Source organism: Leuciscus leuciscus (assembly GCF_965113295.1).
Source record: "Leuciscus leuciscus genome assembly, chromosome: 20".
Lineage (NCBI taxonomy): Eukaryota > Metazoa > Chordata > Actinopteri > Cypriniformes > Leuciscidae > Leuciscus > Leuciscus leuciscus.
The window spans coordinates 23621203-23643639 of NC_138744.1; the positions used below are offsets into that span (position 1 = coordinate 23621203).

General features: G+C 37.4%; 1 protein-coding gene across 1 annotated transcript in view; it reads right to left on the reverse strand.

Moving 5' to 3' along the window:
- ulk4 (unc-51 like kinase 4) overlaps positions 1-22437 on the reverse strand; it is a 321586-nt gene that overhangs the window by 2076 nt on the left and 297073 nt on the right. Inside the window, exon 36 of the mRNA XM_082150256.1 lies at positions 6952-7037. Coding sequence (XP_082006382.1) covers positions 6952-7037 — 86 coding nt within the window. The remainder of the gene's footprint in view (positions 1-6951; positions 7038-22437) is intronic.

A 22437-nucleotide genomic window follows, 5' to 3' on the forward strand; every position in this document is an offset into this window, starting at 1 on the left:
TATTTAAGTTCAGTAATTTCACTTAAATGACAATTAATAGGTAATCTTCATTGCCATTTGAGTGAAATTATTGAATTTAAATATACGAGCTTGATAAAAATGATCATTCTATAAGAACATTTCAGATGGCATTTAGAGGCTTTTGCATCTAAACTCTTCAAATATAAATAAAAAACTAAAAAACTATGGAAGTCAATGGCTACTGTCAACTGTCTGGTTACCAATAGTCTTTAAAATATCTTTCTTTGTGTTCAACAGAAGAAAAACTTATACAGGTTTGGAACAACTTAAGTAAAGTTACTTAACTTGACTTAAGTAAATGACAGAATTTAAATGTTCTGCTGAAATGTCCCTTTAATATAAGAATACGACAGTTCTGTTGAAACTAATAAAGGTCTACTAAACATGAAACCCACTCACAAGCCCTTTTACCAACATAATGTTCAGAAAAGCTTAATGCACATATTTTCGAGAGACAAGCATTTCGGTTGGAAATTGCCTGGATCATGAAGTGTTCTGCATCAGAAAGGGAGCCAGATCTGAATGAGAGTTTGCAATATACTGTGGAGATCAACACTTTGTCCCAGAAACCAGGCCCTATATTTCTCGGAGCCTCTACCTGCTGCTTGTTACATTTTGATTAAAGATTACAAAGCGTATAACATGCAACGATGAATCAAGCACAAGACCAACAGTGTCTCTACTTTAAAGGCTCTGCAACTGTTTCCATCCACCAATTCTTATGAGCATTTTGTGACATCGCATAAAAAAAAAAATCGTATGGAAACGCCAAAATGTGCATAAAAAACTTGTGCCCTCAATTGAGTCAAACTTTTTATGAACTTTGTATGTAGTTTATGAACACGTGCATATAAACTACGATGGAAACACATTTACCAAATAAATTCCTTAATGCGAACCGAAAAAAAGTGTGACTCTGTGATGGGACGACATAACTGGACCAACCAGCGGACCGATCTCGTTGCACAGCATCTGAAATGCCTGAACAAAGTCTGTCGACAAAGTGGTTCATTATCATGTCCCCCTAGAACTGTCTTGCACGACTGTGTTCCCAAACAGCAGCATCCACCTCCGAACGCAAGCTAACATCATTGCGTTTCGTAATTTATTATATACAGAATTATTATATACTGCAGACACTTTCATTTTTCTTAGTGATATTTAGCGGCAGTTTATCAGAAGTGATGATTTAGTTCTCTTCGGCTCACTGGATGGAAACGGTGCTTTAATTCTCAAATGTTTTATGCGATATTCCAATTTTGCGCACAAGTTAAGTTTGCAATTTTGGATGGAAAGTAACATAGCTACTGTAACTAAAGCACTTAGTTTAACACTAACACATTAAAGGAATATTCCTGGTTCAACACAAAGGGTTAGTTCACCCAGTAATGAAACATCTGGCATCATTTACACACCCTCATGTTGTAATGTTGTCTTTCGTTCAACTTCAAAACACAAATGAAGATATTTTTTAATGAAACCTAAGATGTTTCAGTCCCTCCATTGAAAGTCCACTCAACCAAAATGTTCATGCTTCAAAAAGTAAAGACATCATAAAAGAAATCCATATGAATCAAGCTGTTTAATCCAAGTCTTCTGAAGAGACACAATCAGATTACATGAGCAACAGATTTAATTTAGGCTTTTATTCACATTGACAAATGCACATTCAAAGCACATTAAATATGATAAACACAAGCTCAAGCGTACTTGCTGGAATGGATAAACTTTCAATGGGCGGACAGAAATCTCTCAGATTTCATAAATTCATTTGTGTTCCAAAATTTAACGAAAAAAGTTAAGTAAATGATAAAAGAATGTGCATTTTTGGGTGAACTAATACTTTAAGGTCAATCAACAGCATTTATCATATTGTTTATGACCAATTTTTTTATTTTATAAGAAGCATTAATTGCATTAATTCTTTTAAAAACGTATTTTATAAATGCTTAATTAATTCATTAATTAATTAATTCATTTTTACGGTTGTTTTAAGGTTTATGGCATTCTGTTGTAATGAAAAAAAAAAAAAAAAAAAGGACATAACTACTGGAAAATTTAGCAAGTAATTTTATTTACACGAAAATCATGTTAACATGTCCATTATTTTAACATTTACGGAATGACACCGTTCACTTCCATTGTAAGTATGTTTCAGTTTTGACATTATCTAGGGTATGCATCATTTTCATCATTACCATAGTACGCATACTGTACGCACATTTTTCTAACCGCGCATACACTGTATTCTCAGCTCGCAAATACAGCCTTTATTTTTTTTTGCGCTAATTAGTTTGTCTACAAGTGGAACACTTTTTTTTTTTAATGCTCATAACTTCTGGAGAGTATAATTGTTTTTTTATAAAAAGTACCTTGCAGGTCCTTCAAAATTCTAAAACATTCTGGCTTATGAAATTTAAGGTAAAAGCGCTGCTGCACGTTCTACAGATTGGTGCTTTCAGAACATTTCAAAATTAATATCACATCTGTATACCAAGTGATTGTCATAATTCATCAGCAGTAGATCATAAGCAATGTTTACTTTAAGATGTTTATATTGTGTGATGGATTTTTTAATTAATAAAATAGTAAACTGTATATCAAACTAATCATAATTCTAACATCTAACCTTACTTCTCCTTTAGGCCTAACATTCACTTGAACAAAACGTACTCTGAAGATTGTGTTGAAACCAGTGGAAAATTCTGAGATGCTGGCTAGACAATATCAAAAATATAACAGTCTAGAATAGTCTCATGACATATTGAGTAATAAACTGAACTTCTAACCTTTTCCATTTTTTTAATGATTTGAGATCTAAATTTGCTTCTACCTAGTAACAGAAGGGTTTGCATATGAAGAACCAATCAAATTGTAGGGAAATTATGTATATATCATGTCATTTTGGCCATGCTCCTATTCTATAAAACTGTTGTATTCTTTTTGCTGGTGGGATTCTCTCTGAAATTTGTCTGAGATCCTCCGGCCGTGATTAAAGCATATTCGAAGGCATTGTCTGAAGTTGGTTATTATTGCTGCGCAGCAAGTTAGTTAGTGGAACAAGTTACAGGTTACAGGTTAGTGAGACACTAAAGACCTTATTCCCGAGTGATGGGTGTCGAAAGGGGGCGAGACGTCGTTCGACTCTTAGGCGGGGTTAGATTGCGGTCAGATAACTATAATTCTTAGGCATTTTATTTATGCGGTAAGAATAGCTACGCTTAGGCGTCAACCCGCGCGTTCAGGTGAACTCAACTGAGTATAATATTTTCAGGTGTCAAGGACACTGTTCAACCTAAGTTAGGCGCGTAGGGGAAAAATCTACCACAATTGTTATTTGTTGCATATGGCTGTAATAGTGCATATTTAACCTCTGTGTTTTTGATTGAGCAGTCAATAAACATTTCAAAAGAGTACTGGCATACAGTTGCAATCAAAATTTGAATAAACCCCTTGACCTGCAAGACATTTTGCTGCCGAGAACAACATTTTATGACAACAAAATCAGTAAACTATTATAGAACTTTTATGAATACACGTTTGAGTGATTATAAGAACGTTAAGTTGATGAAAAAAATTAAATAATAAATAAAATTGCCTCTAAACATTCATGTACAAAATTATTCAACCCCCAAAAGTCAACCTCAAATAAATGCATAGAGTAAGTGCTTAGAAGCTTCTGTCTCCTCTCTACTGCAATCTTGGCCCATTCTTCACTTGAAAAAGCTTACAGATCACTAATAATCTCTGGTTTTCACGTTACCAATGCTTTCTTCAAATTCCACCAAATATTTTCAATGACATTTAAATCTGCAGACTGTCAGGCCTCTCAAGAACATTCTACGACTGATCCCTGAACCAAGTTTAACTAGATTTGGATGTATACTTTGGGATGTCCTGCAGGAGAGTCCACTATAAGTCACTTTTGTTGCCAAAATGGCTTGAAACTTCAAAGAATTCATGATATCCTTCATACTGTCAAGATTTCCCCTTCCCCATAACAAGACTGGACCGCCTCAATGTGACCATAGAGATGATGTTCTTCTGCTTATAAGCTTTGCCTTGTTTTCACCAGATATACGGCTGATCCATGGGTCATATCACTCCATAAAACATTCTTCCAGAACTCAACAGGTCTATCCAAATGAGTTTTAGCATATTCAAGTCAGCCCTTTATGTTCTTCTTGGTCAAGAGTGGCATTCGGCAAGATGTCCCAACATGAAGGCTGTGCTTGTCTAGTGTTCTCCTTTCATCAGGTCATCTGGCAAGTCTTTGTAAATTTTGTTTTTTCATTTTTCAGTTGCTCTGATCAAACATTTTATTCCTCTTAAAGGGATAGTTCACTTTGAAATGAAATTTTGGTATGTTTTAGCTTACCTCAAGGGCATCCAAGATGTAGGTGTCTTTTTTTCCGCAGTAGTTTCAATTTTGATATTTTTAGGTCAAACTGTTCTTGTCTGTCAGTCATATAATGCAGGTCGATGGTCACTGTCTCAAAGAGCATGCACAGAGTCCAAATTAAAACAATTCCCCATCGTCCAAATTAAACAATTCCCCATCGTAAGTACACATTGATGGCCCAAGACACGAAACGAGCGGTTTGTGTGAGAAAACTAACAGTATTTATATCGTTTTTACCTCTTGAACACAGCCACGTCCAAGTGATCTGAGAGCGCGGGCGGGTATAGATATATACACTAGATGTCGCATTGGCTACGGTTTCGCAGTAAAAATATCAAAATTGAAACTACTGCGGAAAAAAAGACACCTACATCTTGGATGCCCTTGAGGTAAGCTAAAACATACCAAAATTTTATTTCAAAGTGAACTATTCCTTTAATGATATTGTGCTTTTTCTTCAAAACCCTTAATGTTTTTCTGGTACAGCAAATTTTAACCTTATGAATAAGGCTGTCAGCTGTGTCTCTATGATCTTTTAGTGTTTTGGAAATATTCTGGTATCCATACTTTCTAACATATTAAACAATTAGTTCTCTATAGCTTTAGTAAGAGCTCTTTTGACTTGGCCATATTTGCTACTCAACTTCAGCACATGCATGGGATAAATGTATGTGTGTGTAAGAGCACAAGATAATTCAGTTTTGTTATGGTTTCTAAATGGTTAATTGTGTTTTAACATTAGTTTGTACCATACTATACAAATAAGTGACTTAAAAACAGCAGCGTTGGCTGCAAGTTGAATAATTATGACATAAAAAAAATCCTATAACTCAAAAGCATTACATTATATAATGACATTATCACTTTTAATTTGCCACTAAACTGTTAAAACCCCCCATATCTTACAAAGCTTACATTTAAATTAGAGTCTCCCTCCGGGGGTTGAATAATTCTGATCACAACTATATTTATATCCATATATATATATTAGTGCTGTCACTCGATTAAAAACTTTGATCACACATTTTTCTAGTTTTTAATATTTTTATATTGCAATAATTTCACAGTTACTCTTCAAATGAATGTAGAAACAACTTAAAGACAGTATATTTTAAATACTTGTGTAATGGCTTTTCTTTATTTTTTTTAATGAAGGTCAGTATCACTGAAACTAATACTGGTACTGATGTCTCTATGAAATAGATTTTTCACTTTAAGATCTGCAGCTGTAATGACATGACGCAGATCTGCGGCCAGTTGCATAAACATAGCCATAATGTTAAGACATTGTCTTAAGTTCTAGTATGACCTACTAGCAGTTAGTCAGGGGCAGTCAGTGTTATCAAAGTAGGCTTATCTACTTTTTTATGTAACTGATTTAAAAAAAAGCTATGAACCATCTTAAAGAAAATAAATTGATGTCTAACTTATAAGACTAGTCTTAGAGGTTTATGCAACCGGCCCCTGATGCGCATCTCATTTTCTCACAACTCTAAGTTCGTTTGAGACGTTATTTAACTAAGACTGCTCTTATGAGAATACTCAACAAAACGGGCATTTTGGCATAATTTTGTGTGTTAAGTTGAAGCGTGAAAGAGAACTCGATTCTGGCACGCTGTCTGTGCACACGATACTGGCGCGCGTCTTTCTGTGCGTTGTGTGTCATAGACAGGACATTCACAGACAGCACGTTCTCGTTTGTCTTGTCACGCTTGAATGATTTAAAAGCATTTTCATGAATAAGAGCGTGATCATATGATGTAACGCTATAGTCAAAGAATGACAGAAAAATAAAAACCGGATGCTGCGTTAAATATTTTAACGCGTTAAACTGAAAAAAAGTTGACGATAATTTGACAGCACTAATATATATATATATATAAAGTAGGCCTATAAATAATTACATTATTAATACTTAGGAGTAGTATTATTAATCCTTAACTTAAGAGAACATCTGCTCCTTGGAAAGAAAAGTAAGCATCAAGCCCTGCACCAACCGTTCGCATCAAAGCTAACGTATACTTTGGGCTTTACTGTAACCCAGATTTTTGCTTTCTTTAAAGGAAATTATCTTTGCAGTAACCAACATTATGCTGCAAGTGCTGTTGATTGAACTAACCTTGAATCATACCTACAATATTGCCTTAAAGTTAAATTCAACTATATTCATAGAGCTCCCTTGAGCGGAACGCATTTTGGTGATGTCGTCATTCAGTAACGTATTGTTTTCAAAAAAAATTCTCTGCTTTGCCAAGAACCCAATATTGCTGAAGCTTTGCCTCCCAAGCTTGGCTGGCCAGCTTCAAAGGGATGCCTTCTCATTTCAGCAGAAGAAGAGGAGGGGGGGTCACAATAGTCCTGTATCAATCTGTGGGTGAAGCCTGAGCTCAGGGAAGCTCTCATCAGAGGCCTACGCCTCGGCCCTGACATGAATGGATCAAAGATGAGGGTCACACTAAGAGACTCGACCGGGGGCCCGTGTGCTGCTGGATGAGGGGCTGACAGGGATCTGGTGTCGGGTTACTCACCCAGTAGACAGAGCCAGTTTCTGCAGCACGTGAACCAGGATCTGCCCTTCCGAAGAACCCCAACAGGAGCTGCCAACTGCACTCATCTGTACAGGAAGAAGATAAAATGTACCTTAGGAAACAGGCTCACAGATGGCACAGTCTCATATAGTGTCAAACAGAAGCTGCATGAAACCTATTTAGTCAGTTAACGTGCTCCGCAAGCTCCGTTCTATCATAACAGACTGAAAATAGCATGAATGGTAACCCGTACGACACTCGAGTAGTTTGCCGCTGATTTGACATGTCTGTTTTTAGAATTAGCGGCACTCGCTCTTCAGCGTGTCATCTCTGTGGCGTCTCACAGATGAGATGCTTCATCTGAGTGAATGAGGGTCAGTGAAAGCCCCCTCAGATAAACAGCACAGGACACACTTCATCTCTGTAAGAGCTCTCAGTGAATCCTGCTCCTCATGCTGACAGACGTAGAGATGCTGCTCACTGCAGAGACAATGGGTGGAGCTTGATGTCCAGCTAGACGGTCAAACCACACCATCATCCTACCGTAACACATGACCCTATCGTTAATCATAACTCCACCCAATAGCTGAACTAGGTCAATCTCCACCCATCATGTCCAGAGAGGTGGAGCTGGATGTCATTTGGCTCTGCAGTGAGCACTAGGGCTGGGTAAAAAATATTGATTTTAATCGATTCTCATTTTTACGAATCGATATCGATTTTTAAATCCCAAGAATCGATTAGTCATCCTGTTTTCAGCTGATGAATGAATGTAACATGTAGCGCGCATCCCATCCAATAAATCACAATAATCTTTGAAACAAAGTCTCAGATTTCAAATTACGTCCATTTTCTTACAAAATTCAAAAACATATACCGTTTTGGCGCTGTGGCGTGAGATCGCTCTGGCACAGCTCAGCTCAAGAGAGGCAGCAGCGCGCACATGATCTTCTCTTCTGCCTTAATAATACCAGTTACAGTGCGAAATAAACATGAATGAGCATCTGAAAGTATGTTAAAAGGTAGAGTACAACTTATCGAAATCCGTATCATGTGACATGGAATCGCTCAATCAGTGTTTCAACCGTGGAAAGACGTCAGTAAATCAGCTTGTAAACAATGTCATGTAACGTCACATTTACCTCAGAAAAACCATATCCAGTGACCATAAACTTGTTAGTCAGCTAGAAAAATGAACTCTAGAGAGGAGCATTTTGCTAAATATATGCACCATATTACATATTCATTATAATTTTTAATGTTCTTCAATTTTTAATGCATGTTTGAATAAACCAGGCAGGTTTTTATGACAGCCACCATTTAAATGTTTATATTTCATATAACTTTATTATTATAAAAATAAATAAAAGTGTAATTTAAGTGTTTGTATACAAATCAGTTCATTTTTACCTTCAATATTATAGTAGGCTAATGAAGCCTATAGGCTACAACTGACTCCCATAGTTTACAGCAATGCAGCATAGTATATCCAAAATAATCAATATGTCAAATCGAATCGAATTGCAAGCTTGTGAATCAAAATCGAATCGAATTGTGAAATTTGTGTCAATACGCAGCCCTAGTGAACACCATTTGGACGAGATATAAGGAAGGCTGTTTTTAACTTTTTCTTTCATAACTCACATACTACTACAAATCTACCTGCCATCTTTTGTTATAAGAAACACATATGTGCAAAGTCAGATGCTTTATCCTTTACTATTGTCACTGGGAGCTGGAGCCTCTCCCAGCGTCTCAGACCACAGGCTGGGAAACGCCCTGAATGGATGGCCAGTCCATCGCAGGGCTCGCTTGCACACTCAGACACACACACGTTTTCCATGTTTTATGGGGACTTTCCATAGACATAATTATTTTTATACTGTACAAACTGTAAATTCTATACCTTAACCCTAACCTTACTCATTACAGAAAATTCATACAAAAAAAGAATTTGCATTGTTTATAATCTGTTTTTCTCATGGTAACCAAATTTTTTTTTTACAAACAAGGTCCAAATTTACTGGTATTACTGTATTTGTGGGAACATTTGGTCCACATAATGTAGGGTTTACCAGGACCACACACACACGAAAATCACATTTTGTGGCAAATATTGCCAAATTGGTATATTGTTGGAATTAAACACCTACTGTAAATATGTACCAACTAAAATGAAAAAATAAAGGACAACAAATTAATCACCATTGGCAAAAAGTTAATTTTGGAATCTGTAAGCCAGCCACAAAAGCTGCTAGGAAGAGACTATACAGATTCGCCTAGAAGTACAGAGAGCTGATGTGAAACTGAGACTATCATGTTCGGACTCTTCGCTGAAGTTACCGAACAGACTGGGATCAACTGGCACTTCAGAAGTTTGTCTGGGGTGTTTATGTTTCACACACTCTTTCATGCTGAGCCACATCTAAGCAAGAGAGCCCACAGATTGTGATGACTCGTTCAGAGAATGCTCCCTTTACTTCCAAAACAACCGGGAAAAACACAACAGGGGGACAGCTTGTGCACAAAAGCCGTCTGTGAAGAACTAATACTATCTGAAACAGCTCCTGTGACATTAAGGGACAAATATGCCATTTTTTGTTTGTTTTTGTTGTACATTTCGAAGAAGCCTTGATGGAGGAATAGGGTAACACCCCTGAGCATGAAGAGTCGTCAGTGATAAGAAAGGTGGTGGAAGCTTTATTACGTTTCGGAAGAGTCTGATGTCTCACACGCCTGTGCTCTTTATCTCTGATGTCATCACCCCAGCCCGCATGCCCACCTCAATATGCACCCGTTACTAGGCAACAGGGTTATCTACCCAGCTGAACATGTCATTTTGTCTTTATTTCCTGGATTTCCCTGCTCCCCAATACACAAGGCACCTCCAATTCACCCATTTAGAATGGACGAATACCATTTAGGTTTACCATTTGGTTAACAACTCCAACTGTTGCTAACTGACAGATGCAGCTCTTCCATGGGGCTGACAGAGGTATAAGTATATATTAACCCTTTAAGAGCCTATAGAAACTGAAACCAAATCGCTAGCTCAATAACTCTTTTTCCATACAAAACCAGAGATGTAACATGTTCAGATCAAGCCTCCAACATGCTCCTGTTGCGTTGTTTTCACCCTCTAATGAGTCTGTACAAATTGCGTAATATGCGTTTACAAAAAAAAAAACACACAAAAATGCATTGCACGTCTTTGCACACATGTTCTGTAGATCTGCGATTGATAGTTACATCTTCCGATGCTCATTGACGTATCACGTTCTGTGCACTATGACTCCAAAGGTTGTCACATGTTGTGACGTCACACGCTGCGTCATTTGACCATGCGTTTGACTCCCATTTGCTGTACTGGTATGTTTCTTTCTTTTCGTTATTGTCTTTTTATCATTGCTTCATTTGATCATTTATTTCTCCTTTACACACTCACAAATACACTTTTACAAATGCAAGCACATTCACACACACACACACACACACACACACACAGGCGCGCACGTAACATTGTCTAAACGAAAGTACATGGACGCGGATGTTTTGGCAATACTAATTACGTCCGATGAAGATGAACTCTCCATCTGCTCATCGGCTCCAGATTCCGTTTCAAGGACGAAGCCGACTTTCTTGAAGGAATAGATCCGTCCCAGGAAGAAAGCCAGGTGTGCAGCCAAAGAAAGAAATGACGTGCAGTGCATTTTTGTGTTTTTTTCCTTTGTTTTTCTTTTGTTTTTGTAAACGCATATTACGCAATTTGTACAGACTCAAATGAGTGTATCTTAGAAACTAATTTATGTAAACAGTTCAAATAAATTCTGTATAGTTTTATCAGGAAGAAAGCCAGGTGTGCAGCCAAAGAAAGAAATGATGTGCAATGCATTTTTGTGTTTTTTGTTTGTTTGTTTGTTTTTCTTTTGTATTTGTAAACGCATATTACGCAATTTGTACAGACCTATAAATGAGTGTATCTTAGAAACTAATTTATGTAAACAGTTCAAATCAATTCTGTATAGTTTAAAATCGTTTTGTGCACGTTTTTCACATTGACAAGTTTGAGGTTGGCATTTATCAAATTTCTGTATTGAATAAAACATGTAGAAAAAAAAAATAATGATTTTTTGTTGTTGTTTTGTTTATTGCACTTTTGAGATATTTATCTAGTTACTATTGATTTATTACAAATATAGCCTTCAAATTGGGAAAGTAAGGATTATTTTGATGTATGGCATATGAAAATGCTCAAAAGAATGACAGCACAGCATGTAAAAATACAAAGATATACTCTGGCAGAACTGTTCTATGGTAGGTCATAAAGGGTTAAGTAAATATAATTTTTAAAACTATATTATAAAAAGATCATTCATTCAACCAGATGATTGTAATGTCTAGTGCACATTGTAGCTTATTCTGGCCAACAATTTCTCAAGTAGACAGGAAGCAGTTCAACACTCAGCGTTGTGTTTATGCGTCGCATAAGTTTTATTTGCTCTTAAAGTGCCCCTATTATGCTATTTTAAAGGATTACTTTCTCATAATATACATGATTGCAGCATCAGCTCTTTTGTCACAGTGCCTGAAATGGTTCGATAAAGGATTTAGTCTCTCTAAACGAGAGCTTCCTCTGCTCTGATTGGTCAGATGGTTCAGTCTGTTGTGATTGGTCTATTGCTTACAGCAAACTAAACAAAACGAAACCCCATTACCATATCTGAATTTCAGTTCCAGAGGCTTCCTAAGCGCTTGATACACTGATACGAACGGTAACGATTTGTATGCAATTTTTGTATATGCAAAATGTACATGATTTTTTAGGCTGCCATTATGCAAATTTGTTACAAACCTATGTAGATTTGGGCAGGAAGTGAGACTGGAATTACTAACGACTCATTTCAGCACTTCAGAATCAGTTCTTTCATTTGGGAAACAATAACTTTATTTATTGTGAACTTTAAAACTTTGCAGATCTTTTACATTTACAAACAGTTATATTACACACTTTAATATTAAAACTAATTACCTTTGGTTGGTCATGACCATGAAGATGGCCACATGTTTTCATATGATGTTTGACACCAGATAAAACAAGACAATAACAACATAAACTACTTAAAATACACAGCACATTAACTCCTGTCAAGCCTGTTGTGGCGAAAATAGTGATTATGATTATTACTTGAATTTTCTTCTGGCGGTGCAAAAACACAGCCATTGAGGTTATTCCTTTTTTTAACTGACTTTATCAGCGAACGCCTGCTATTCACTTTTTAAGAAAAAAAGATGTTTTTCAGAAAATATTTGTGAAGAAAATATTGTATAAATTGTATTGCATCTTACAAACTTAAAATGTATCTTACGAAATTTCTTCTTTCATTAAGATTATTTTGTGAATTCGGCCCCAGAACTTGTCAAATGTTTCCACAGTGTGTAAAGCTTTGAATTAAGCTCATAATCGAATGTCGCTTTAAAATTACTTTCAAACCTTTTAGGTACAATATTATGACTTTTCTTCTTGATTCTTAATATTCCTTCTTTATACCACAGATATTTTTTCCTCCTCCAAGCCAGGTTTTATACCATTATCTTCAATGCTTTACTGTTTAATTACAAGATATATATATTAGGGTTAGTATATATACTATATATAAACATAGTATAGACAGGCAGGAAATTAAGCTTTGTTCTGAGAAAATCTCCTTCCTTTTGCCAGGAAATAATTCGAGAGAAGCCATATGACTCACAAACAAGCTCTCCCTGGAACGCCCTCAAATGTCCACCAGATAGCAGATGAGGAGAATGTTTAGGAACAGTCACCTAGAAGAAACCGCTTTAAATAGCGTCTGAAATGGTTTCTCAGCAGCTGATAGACTCACAGCCCCTCTGTGTAATTCACTGTGCCCAACACACCTGAAGCAGTCTGACTCAATGCAAGACGCTGTTGGCCTAATCCTCAGAGTTGGACACAGAATCTTGCATATCAGATGCAAAGGTTGCAGTGTGACATGAACAATGGAAGCTGACAAAATACAGTGAGTGAAAGAGTAATCGAGACAAGGGCAGAGGAAAAATATAACGAGAAAGAAATGTTATATGCATGTGTGAGAGCTAAACTCTGCTGATAGCTTGAATCACTTCGGCTTTTTATGACAGTTGATCAGTTGCAGACAGTCAGTCTGGTCTAAAGTACTGTAGCATTCAAACTGACAGCAATTTGCAGCGTGAAATAATTAAAAGTCATTAATTTAATGACAATTGGCCATTTAAAATAATATAAGTTAAGCTCAAAAGACAGCATTAGTGGTAGAAATGTCAATTACCACAATAAATTAATTTCCACTTGTCCACTTTTCCACAAAAAAACAACAACACTGGATTACAATGAACATTTAGTGAATGGGGCTAATCTATAAATGTTGAAACACTCAAAAGTATAGCCACAAGACATGAACAATATGCATGTTAACATGATTTTAGTGAGGAAAAGTCATGTTACTCACCTTTTCTGTGATGATTTAAACAGCTCAAAACAACACACGTTTGAACAAAAGAGCTAATATAAGTACTTTAAAATCATAAATCATAAAATCATGAGCTTTACATTTGAGCTTTAATACCCTCAAAAAATCTGGCCCAATCACTTCTATTATATGTGCCTCACCATAACCTTGATTTTTATTTTTAATTGGGGGATTTTTTGTATGCTAATCAACATTTTTCCACAAATGATTTTTTTTTTTTAGCAGATTGATTAGGGATGGAGCTAAACCCTGCAGGACAGTGGACCTCAAGGACTGGAATTGCCCACCCCTGAGGTTGAAGACAAGACAGTTCAGCAGTGTAAAAATACTAGAAATGTACATGCCTCAATTTTAAGGTGATGATACACCGGGCAACTTTTTGAGCAATATTGCTGGGCAATGTTGCCGTCAACGAGCAACCAGATGAGACACAGGGCCCATGACCGATCTAAATTATCCAGATAGAAATGTATTGCCCATTTTCAATGGGAAAGTGCCCAAGCAACAATCGACCGGCAAGATTGCCCAGCAACATTGCTCAAAAAGTTGCCCTGTGTATCATCACCTTTAGGACACTTAGACATGTCATACACGCAGCATATTTTGCATATTAAATATTTTTTTTGCATCAAATAAATGATAGAAATATTGATGACTTTGGCTAATAGGGCAACATATCCTTTGGATAACTCTTGCACTCTTCTTTTAGGGTTAAGTAAAGCATTAAATGCAAACAAATAAAACGTTAGTTAAGATGGTTATTTCTCTCTTTAGTGTAGCAGTAGGACACATCAATTTCCACACATTCCCTTTGAAAGAAGAGTAACAATCCATTGAGATCTTTGTATGCATGTGAAGTCCTACAACAGATGGTGTAGCCTCCATGGAGCTCTGATTCTGACATCACTAAGTCAGTGTGGGATTGCAAGAGGAGACAGAAGCAATCCATAGAACTACTGTGGCAACTTTTCCAAGATGCTTGGAACAACCTACCAGCTCCAACTACCTTACAAACGACACAAGCGTACATAGGTGAACATTGCAAGCTTGCCGCTCAACTCTGCAACAATACACACGTGCAGTCAGTGTAAACCAGGGCTCCTAACAAAAACCGTAAACAAACAAAATTTTAACAGGAACAAACAAAAACGAAATCTAGCATTCTGAACAGAAACGCTTATTTTAAATGACCATTAACCAGTTAATAACGATATTTTATCGTTCTGTTTAATATTTTTATTTGGCAGTCAACCAATCATGAATTCAAATAGTACAGCCTATGCAAATGGGACGTTGACCCATCCAACATGAGTGAAATGCCCGCGCTCAGCTGTCAAGTCATCATAGGTAAGTCACTGGCATTAGCTGAGGATCTCAGGGTTTTTTCCGAGGATATCTCAACAACCGTTAAAGTATTATGAAAATGAATGGCAGGTTATATCCAGCGTGGTGTGTGTTTTGAAACTAGAGAAAATTGCAAGTTTATGTAGAACCGCTACTATTCAGGATTTAATTTTTTTATTTATTTTTATAATTAAACACCAGGTTGACAAAGTTAGTATCGTGGCACTTGCGTGTGCAGTTATATGAGTAAAATATCCCCCAAATCAAGCTAAATTCCAACAGTGAATGTCGGAGATTTGTGCTTTGTAAGTCTTTAACGGTTGCATCTGAGGCAGCAAGTTCAGCATCACATTTTCATCAACTTATAGGTTACAAAGTTTATTGTAGCTATGTGAGCGCTTAGTTTTTTTCCTGTCGTTTAATACATTTGGCTAAAATCTTGTGTAAAAAACCCGAAGTGTTATGCACAGGCTGTATTGACGATTAGAGGGCAAATACCAGGCTGAAACTCTTCTCAGCTCCTGTTTTTTTTTTAATCAAACTGTTTTCGGAACTGTAATGTTATAGAATAAACGCAGAACAGAAACATTAAAATATTGATTCTGCTCTGAGTGAACCGATTGATTTTTCCCCTGTTTTTAAGCCCAGGTGTGAACACACCCTAAAATGATCTAGTCGCTACCAACCCTGAACTTAGGATGAGCCTTCTGACAAAGAGATTTTTAACACTGATATGAAAACATCACGAAAAACAAACGTTTTCTCTTCAACTCCCTCCTCCGAACCTAAACAAGCTCTGTTGCGCATTTAATATGCAAGCAGTTTCCTAGTTTCCCCACTTCAAAGGCTGACATGGAACAGTACACCCAAGTCCTTGTAATTACCAACTGAATTAACATGCCTATTAGCATATTAGTATAACAGATTCTCAGATGGGGTCTTAAGGGAGACTCCAATGTTCCTTCACTCGCTCACTCAAGTGCACGACCCGCCATTCTGTTAAGAGGACAAGATGAGAGGATGTGGAGATGAACCCAATCAATCCACAACCCACAAACACGTGCCCCACACACACACAAACACACACTTTCATCAGCGGCTGCATAATCACGTGAGAAGAAAACAAGAGCTTTAAGACACTTATGCACATTGTCTTCAGACAATACCTCTCGTCAGACCTGAGTGGAAAAATATTGGTGACTATGAGAAGATAAACAGTTTGAGGCAGATTTGAATGATGCGTGTGTAAGCAGGATGGGTATCATCTGCCAAAAGAGCATTCTGAATGTATAGCTGTGCTCTGAGGCAGGGGGTAAATGTTGTTTCCTCCAGCTTGTAAAGTGCAGGTTCATTATTCCCTTACAAAAAAAGTATTGTGGTAATACAACAGTACAGCTACTATACAGTGTACTTCTATATACCACAGTATTGAACATAACATTCATCATGTTATTTACATGGTACTTCAATTTACTTGTCTGCAAGTAAAGGAGTAGGACAAAAGATGTCTGCAAGAATGGTAATGTGTGTATCCACAAAACAATGTTTTACCACAGTACAATGTCCGTATCAAGATACTTTTGTATATATTCTATAGCTTTTTCCATTACATTTACATGTATTTATTTAGCAGAACATGAGTTGGAGACAAACACCAAAACAAGTTCCAAAACTGTTTGGCAAAGTACGAACTAAGACAGAGATGCAGTTGCTCATGGAGTGGTTCAGAACAAAGAGTTCAACAACCTTGAACTTGTTTTTCCAAACTTTTCAGTTAAGATTGCACCGGCGGATGGAGGCCAGAAGCGACAAGAAAACCACTAGGTAAGTTTTAAGGATGATTTATTGGTGCCCAGTGTTGGGCAAGTTACTTAAAAAAAGTAATTAGTTATAGTTACTAGTTTCTTCTCACAAAAAGTAACTGCGTTAGTAACTGAATTACATCATTACAAAAGTAACTAATTACCAGGGAAAGTAACTATTGCGTTACTTAAAAAAAAGAAAAAAAAAAGTTTAAATATAAGAAATTTCTTGGATACCCCCAATATGAAATGTTAAATGAATGAAATTGACACTAAATAGAACATCTTATTATTATAAAACATTGTACACTAATCTACACTATTTTAATGTTGCTGTGGGACAATGTGAGAGACACCTATTAACTTAAATATTAAAATAGTATCATTACTATAGTGCAACAATAAAACAATAGATGGTTTAGAACTTTTAATATTTATTGCACAGACCACAACTGGCCAACAAATAAGTCTAAAAATAAATTATGCTTCTTAAGAAATGTACCAAAAATAAATAAATAGTAGCCTAATAAAAATATACATACACATACACTAGTGCATATAATTACTAGTGCATATAATTAAAATGATAAAACTCACACACCTTTACAACTGGTAGACATTCTGTATAGCCTACTTGAAGTATTTTCTTCCTCACAATAGTAAGTTTAACAAAAAGTGCTTTCAATATCATACTGAACAATGTATCAACATAAATAATAATAATACAATATAATCTTTTGGGGGTTTATTTTTATAACCTACAGAGAACGTCATTATCAGAGGTTATTTTAGCCAAATTCTAGTCGTGTTTGCCGCACGTGCTCACAACCTTCAAACAAATATGTTTGAACGTTCCCTGCAGGTTATTTTGGAGTTTATGTTATATAAATTATGCTACAGAGATTATTCAAATGCTGATATGTGTAATTTATTTATAAATAAAGTATTTATGCTCGGACACATTCGGTCTCTCTCGCGCACTGTCGAGCGCGTTCTCGGACACACTCGGTCTCTCTCGCGCACTGTCGAGCGCGTTCTCGGACACACTCGGTCTCTCTCGTGCACTGTCGAGCACGCTCGCGGCATTCGCCTCGCTTTTGTCGAGTCCCGCGCCTCATAAACACTCACACACCAGAGAAAAAACTTTGCAGCTCCTATGGCTGAGAGAGAGCCTACTCGGATGAAAACCGCTTCAGTGAGCTCAATTAAAGTAACGCCGCATTTTTATTGACAGTAACGGTAACGGCGTTGTAATGGAGGAAGCAGTAATTAGTTAGATTACTCGTTACTGAAAAAAATAACGCCGTTAGTAACGCCGTTTATTTATAACGCCGTTATTCCCATCACTGTTGGTGCCACACGGTGAAAGTCCCACAATAAATGTGTAATAAAAAATAAAATGAACAAAACAAAAACCATACTAGATTGCTTCAAGACATTTAATGAACTAGATTACATTTCAAGTATTGTTGATGTCTAAGGCTGAAGGTTGTACTTTGGAGCCACATTAAACTTTGGAAGTCTTCATGTTAACCTGCATGTTTATTAAAGATCCTTATATAAACCTTGTAGAAAATGGCAAAAACGTAAGCAAGAAGCTTCCTAGTTTATCAGCAGTCTACAGACAGCACTTGAAGAACATTTTTTCAGCCCTGAGTTAACATCTACCAAATGAAACAGTTTGGGAGGGACATACCAAGGGGCTTGTCCATTTATTTAATAGCCAATATTCATTTACATAACAGTCATGATTTACTATACTTTGCAATTAGCATTTGACTGGACAAAAAGTTGTAAAGTGCAGGGTGAGTTATGTTTTTGGTTTGTTTTCCCAAAAGGCAAAGACTAAATTTTAAACGTGTATATGCAAATTTGGTCAATTTTACCTGTAAGCAAATGGACTAAAAGAAACAAACCTCTAATTCTGATTATAGTCTTTAAACTTCTTGAGATCTTTTGGTCCTAACTCTTATTCATCAACTTTCTCATTAAAACTCTAACATTACCCATCCTCGGAATATGTTGATCTGCAGTGGTCTTTGCTGGCTCATAAACAGCATGCACTGACTCTTCTTTTTAAACACAGCACTCTGGTTACTCAGAACATATACTGTTCCTATTCTGACCCAATTTTTTGAGTGGCCCGGGCATGAAATGGAGCCCTCTTCCTCTTTAGCCTTTGTACTGTTCTTTGAAAATCCCTTCATCATGTGCTGGATCTATTTCTGATATTATAGAGGCAATTAGTGAGGTCTTTGATGGCTTGATAAAAATGAGCATGCATAGATTTTACAGCACTGCAATTAATGAATACTAATTAAAAGGCCTTTGTTGATGGCTGGGGTGAGAGATGGATGAGTGAGCTTGGTTTTTCTTGCTTTAATTGAAACCCTTTGTCACTTGCCCACTCGCGTGTGAATAAGTGCTCTCTGTCACTCCGAAAAAAAGAGAACAATGTAAATTAATTTGCATCATTTGCATAAATATAAAGCTTTTTTGCATAGGTGGTGAAAGCAGTCGGATTCATAAAACATCCAACCATCACTCACAAGTTTGTACGATTGAATAATCCATGCTCGCACAGGTTTACGTCAAACCGGCTTCGGTTCATCACTCTTTCATCCTACTGAATGTTCCGAAGACAGCAGAGTGTCGACCTGTCTTGCTGTATGGTGCGGGAAGCGGAAGGAAAGAGTGATGTTTGAAAGGATATGTGTAGAATGTGTAATTTATTTGGAGCCTTGCACCTCTTAACGGAACTAGTGTGCTAGAGCCTTTTATATAATAATGTTACCGGATCTAGGTCAATCCAATTTCGATTTGACAAATTCAAAGAGAGAATTTTGTAAAGACGACAGTTTGTAGAGTTTTTAGTACGACAGATTAGCCTCTTCTACCACATTTAACACATTAGGTAGTCTCAGCCTCAGATGGCACATCCACACACCACCCCCATTACCTTCACTGACCGCCTGATGCACATTGTACAAAAAACTTCAAAGCACTTTGTTGCGTTTAACGTACCAAGTTGATATTATGCACACTTTTGAGGAAGAACAAATATTTGGATTTACTAAAGTTAGTGGAATTAGGTTATTAGCATAAAATCTCTGACAGATAAACTTAGTTTTGTTTGAGATGCTAAGTATTAGGAAATATATGCATAACGGTGTATGGTGTTCAAGTTATATTTATGAAATTATGTACTTATTACTTTTAAAGACATTTTAGACAGAGACAGACACTGGTTCCTCCAGCTTGTAAAGTGCAGGTTCATTATTCCCTTACAAAAAAAGTATTGTGGTAGTACTACGGTACAGCTACTTATCCAGTGTACTTCTATATACCACAGTATTGAATGATTACCCAGTGTTTTTTTCTTTTTTTTCTGATACTGCCACATCATTGTTTGAATATAACTGACTTCAGATAAACCTATTCATAAACAAGATATAAAAACAAATCAACCTGTGGTTGGTCGCATTGCATATCAGTAAACCAGTCTTTTTCAGTCTAAGTTGGACTTAGCTGGAACAAACTGCACTTTAGACCACAGCTTATGTTGTTAGACAAAGGTCTGACTAGGGTAGACTACATGTTAGGCTTCATAGTCCATTCTTCCATTCTCCAAAGCAACCTATGTAGGGATGCAGCAGCCTATCCCAGAGTATCGGGCAGAAGGTAGGGAAACATCCTGGATATACGGTGGTTTCATGATATTACACTGAATTTGACATTGCTCTTGATGTGATAACCTGTCCAATCAGAGGCTTTCACCCAAATTAAGATGAGGTCTACAGGTCCTGGCGATTAATCAAAAATATTAGCTATTTGTACTGTATCTACTGTAGAGACTAATACCACCTCAGACTCAGCTCACGCACCTGAGCTGGAATGAAACCTCAGGCATTAAAAACTTTTTATGCAACTGTGCAGCACGCAGCGTACCAACACTCAAATCACAATGCGTGTGCTGTTTCTGGAGCTGATAATTGTGTGAGATAATGCAGATCTATGCTGATAATAGAAAGCTGGAGAGCATTGTTTTTACTGCAGACACCATGCAGAGCAGATAGCACAGATGGGATAGAGGACAGATAAAAATGGATGGAGAGAGCAGGGAGAAATGGAGAAACAATACAGTTTTGCCTTTGCTGTGGTGGTGGTGGAAATGGAACATGACATTGACAATGCTGAACCCTACAAAGTCAAACTAGGACAAGGTCAGTGAGGAACAACAGTACAATTGTTAGGGCTAGTAACATTAATATTATAGTGGAGTAAGATCTGCTAGATTAATCAGTATTACATTGATTTAGTAGGGAATTGTATCCAATGTATACCAGAATAGCACAAAGTTCAGCTGTAAACTGCAGTCTTGAATTTGATGCAGGCAGCTTTATGTGGATAGCCAATGGAGTGTGACATGGACCCTCGAAGACTAGACATACATGGACCCCTAGTGAAGACTAGACATGCTGCCATGATCATGGGGATTATTTCATTGGCTAGCCATTGTTTGATTAGGAAATCCAGCTTACAAGTTTGTCAATTTTGAATTGACAAACACCTGGACCAGGAGCTGCAAAGTATATTCAGATAGGTCTGACTGTCCTAATATTGTACGGGCACAAGTGATGGTAGAAACCAAGTGTGCCAAGTGAAGCAGTGTATTTCGAGAAGAGGAGGGGCTACACTGAACCCTGAGGCACCCCGGTGGTTAGGTGATGAAACTTAGATACCCTTCACCTCCAGGAAACCTTGAAAGATCTGCCTGTTGGGTAGGGCAGTTTTAACATAAATATGAAGGGGATAACTACCTCCCACAAGTAACAAATGCAGGAAAGATGATCACCAATATCTGCACAGGAAAATTGTCAATCACAGCAAAGTCACTCCTCCTTCCTGTTCCCAACCTCATCGACAATTCAGCTCACACCTTCGACACAGCAGTGTGGTATCCAGCCCTGACGGTTCATCTTTCGAAAACAAGTTTTGCCCATGGAGGAGTGTGCAAATGTGTGTTTGTGAGCGGAGGCCGGTGGCCCGAGGCACCGTACCTGGGTCAATACTCTTTCATGCTGCAGCTGGGCTGAGCGACGAGGCCATTGTTGCTACTGTCACGCTGTGAGGGGCTCCAGTCTGCAGGGGTGGCCACAGCAGAGCTAATGAGCACGCCTCTGAGTCCCAGGAGTGGGAGCTTGCCGTGCAAAAGTGTGTGCATGTGTTTGTGTGTGAGCGAGCGTCTGCTAGCACCACTGTCCTGCTCCTTCCTCTGCATTATTCATGCACTCGATACACACTGCCACATTCTGTTACCCTGAGAGCATTGTGTGATGTGTATCTCAGGGAATGTCTCCCTACGTCCGTCCCTTCTCTGTCTCTAGCTGTCTCCTCGTTCGCCCCTTTCGTTCTCACCAACAACTCGGTGAACTGATTGAGAATGTAGAACAGCAGCCACACTCGTGTCCTTGTGGTCCAGGGCTCGTCACAGCAGGGGAGACGGAAATCATAATGATGAGAATCATGTTTTTGGGCTTTTGTTGTCAGCAAAAAGTGAGAAGTCATGCCACGACAAAAGGCAGTAACTTCCACATTATCAATATTTGGTTGCTGATCACCATTAACAAAATCATTATAGTTAACACCTGTATAAAATCTAGTCATCATGGCATTTATTTTGTATGATTTACAATTACTTATAGCCATCTACTTATTGCTATCCTGTGCTTTGGTTGCATTCTGATGGCATTATTAATACATTTGACATGACAAAATACCTCAATAGATATATTAGTCCAGCGTTGGCTCGA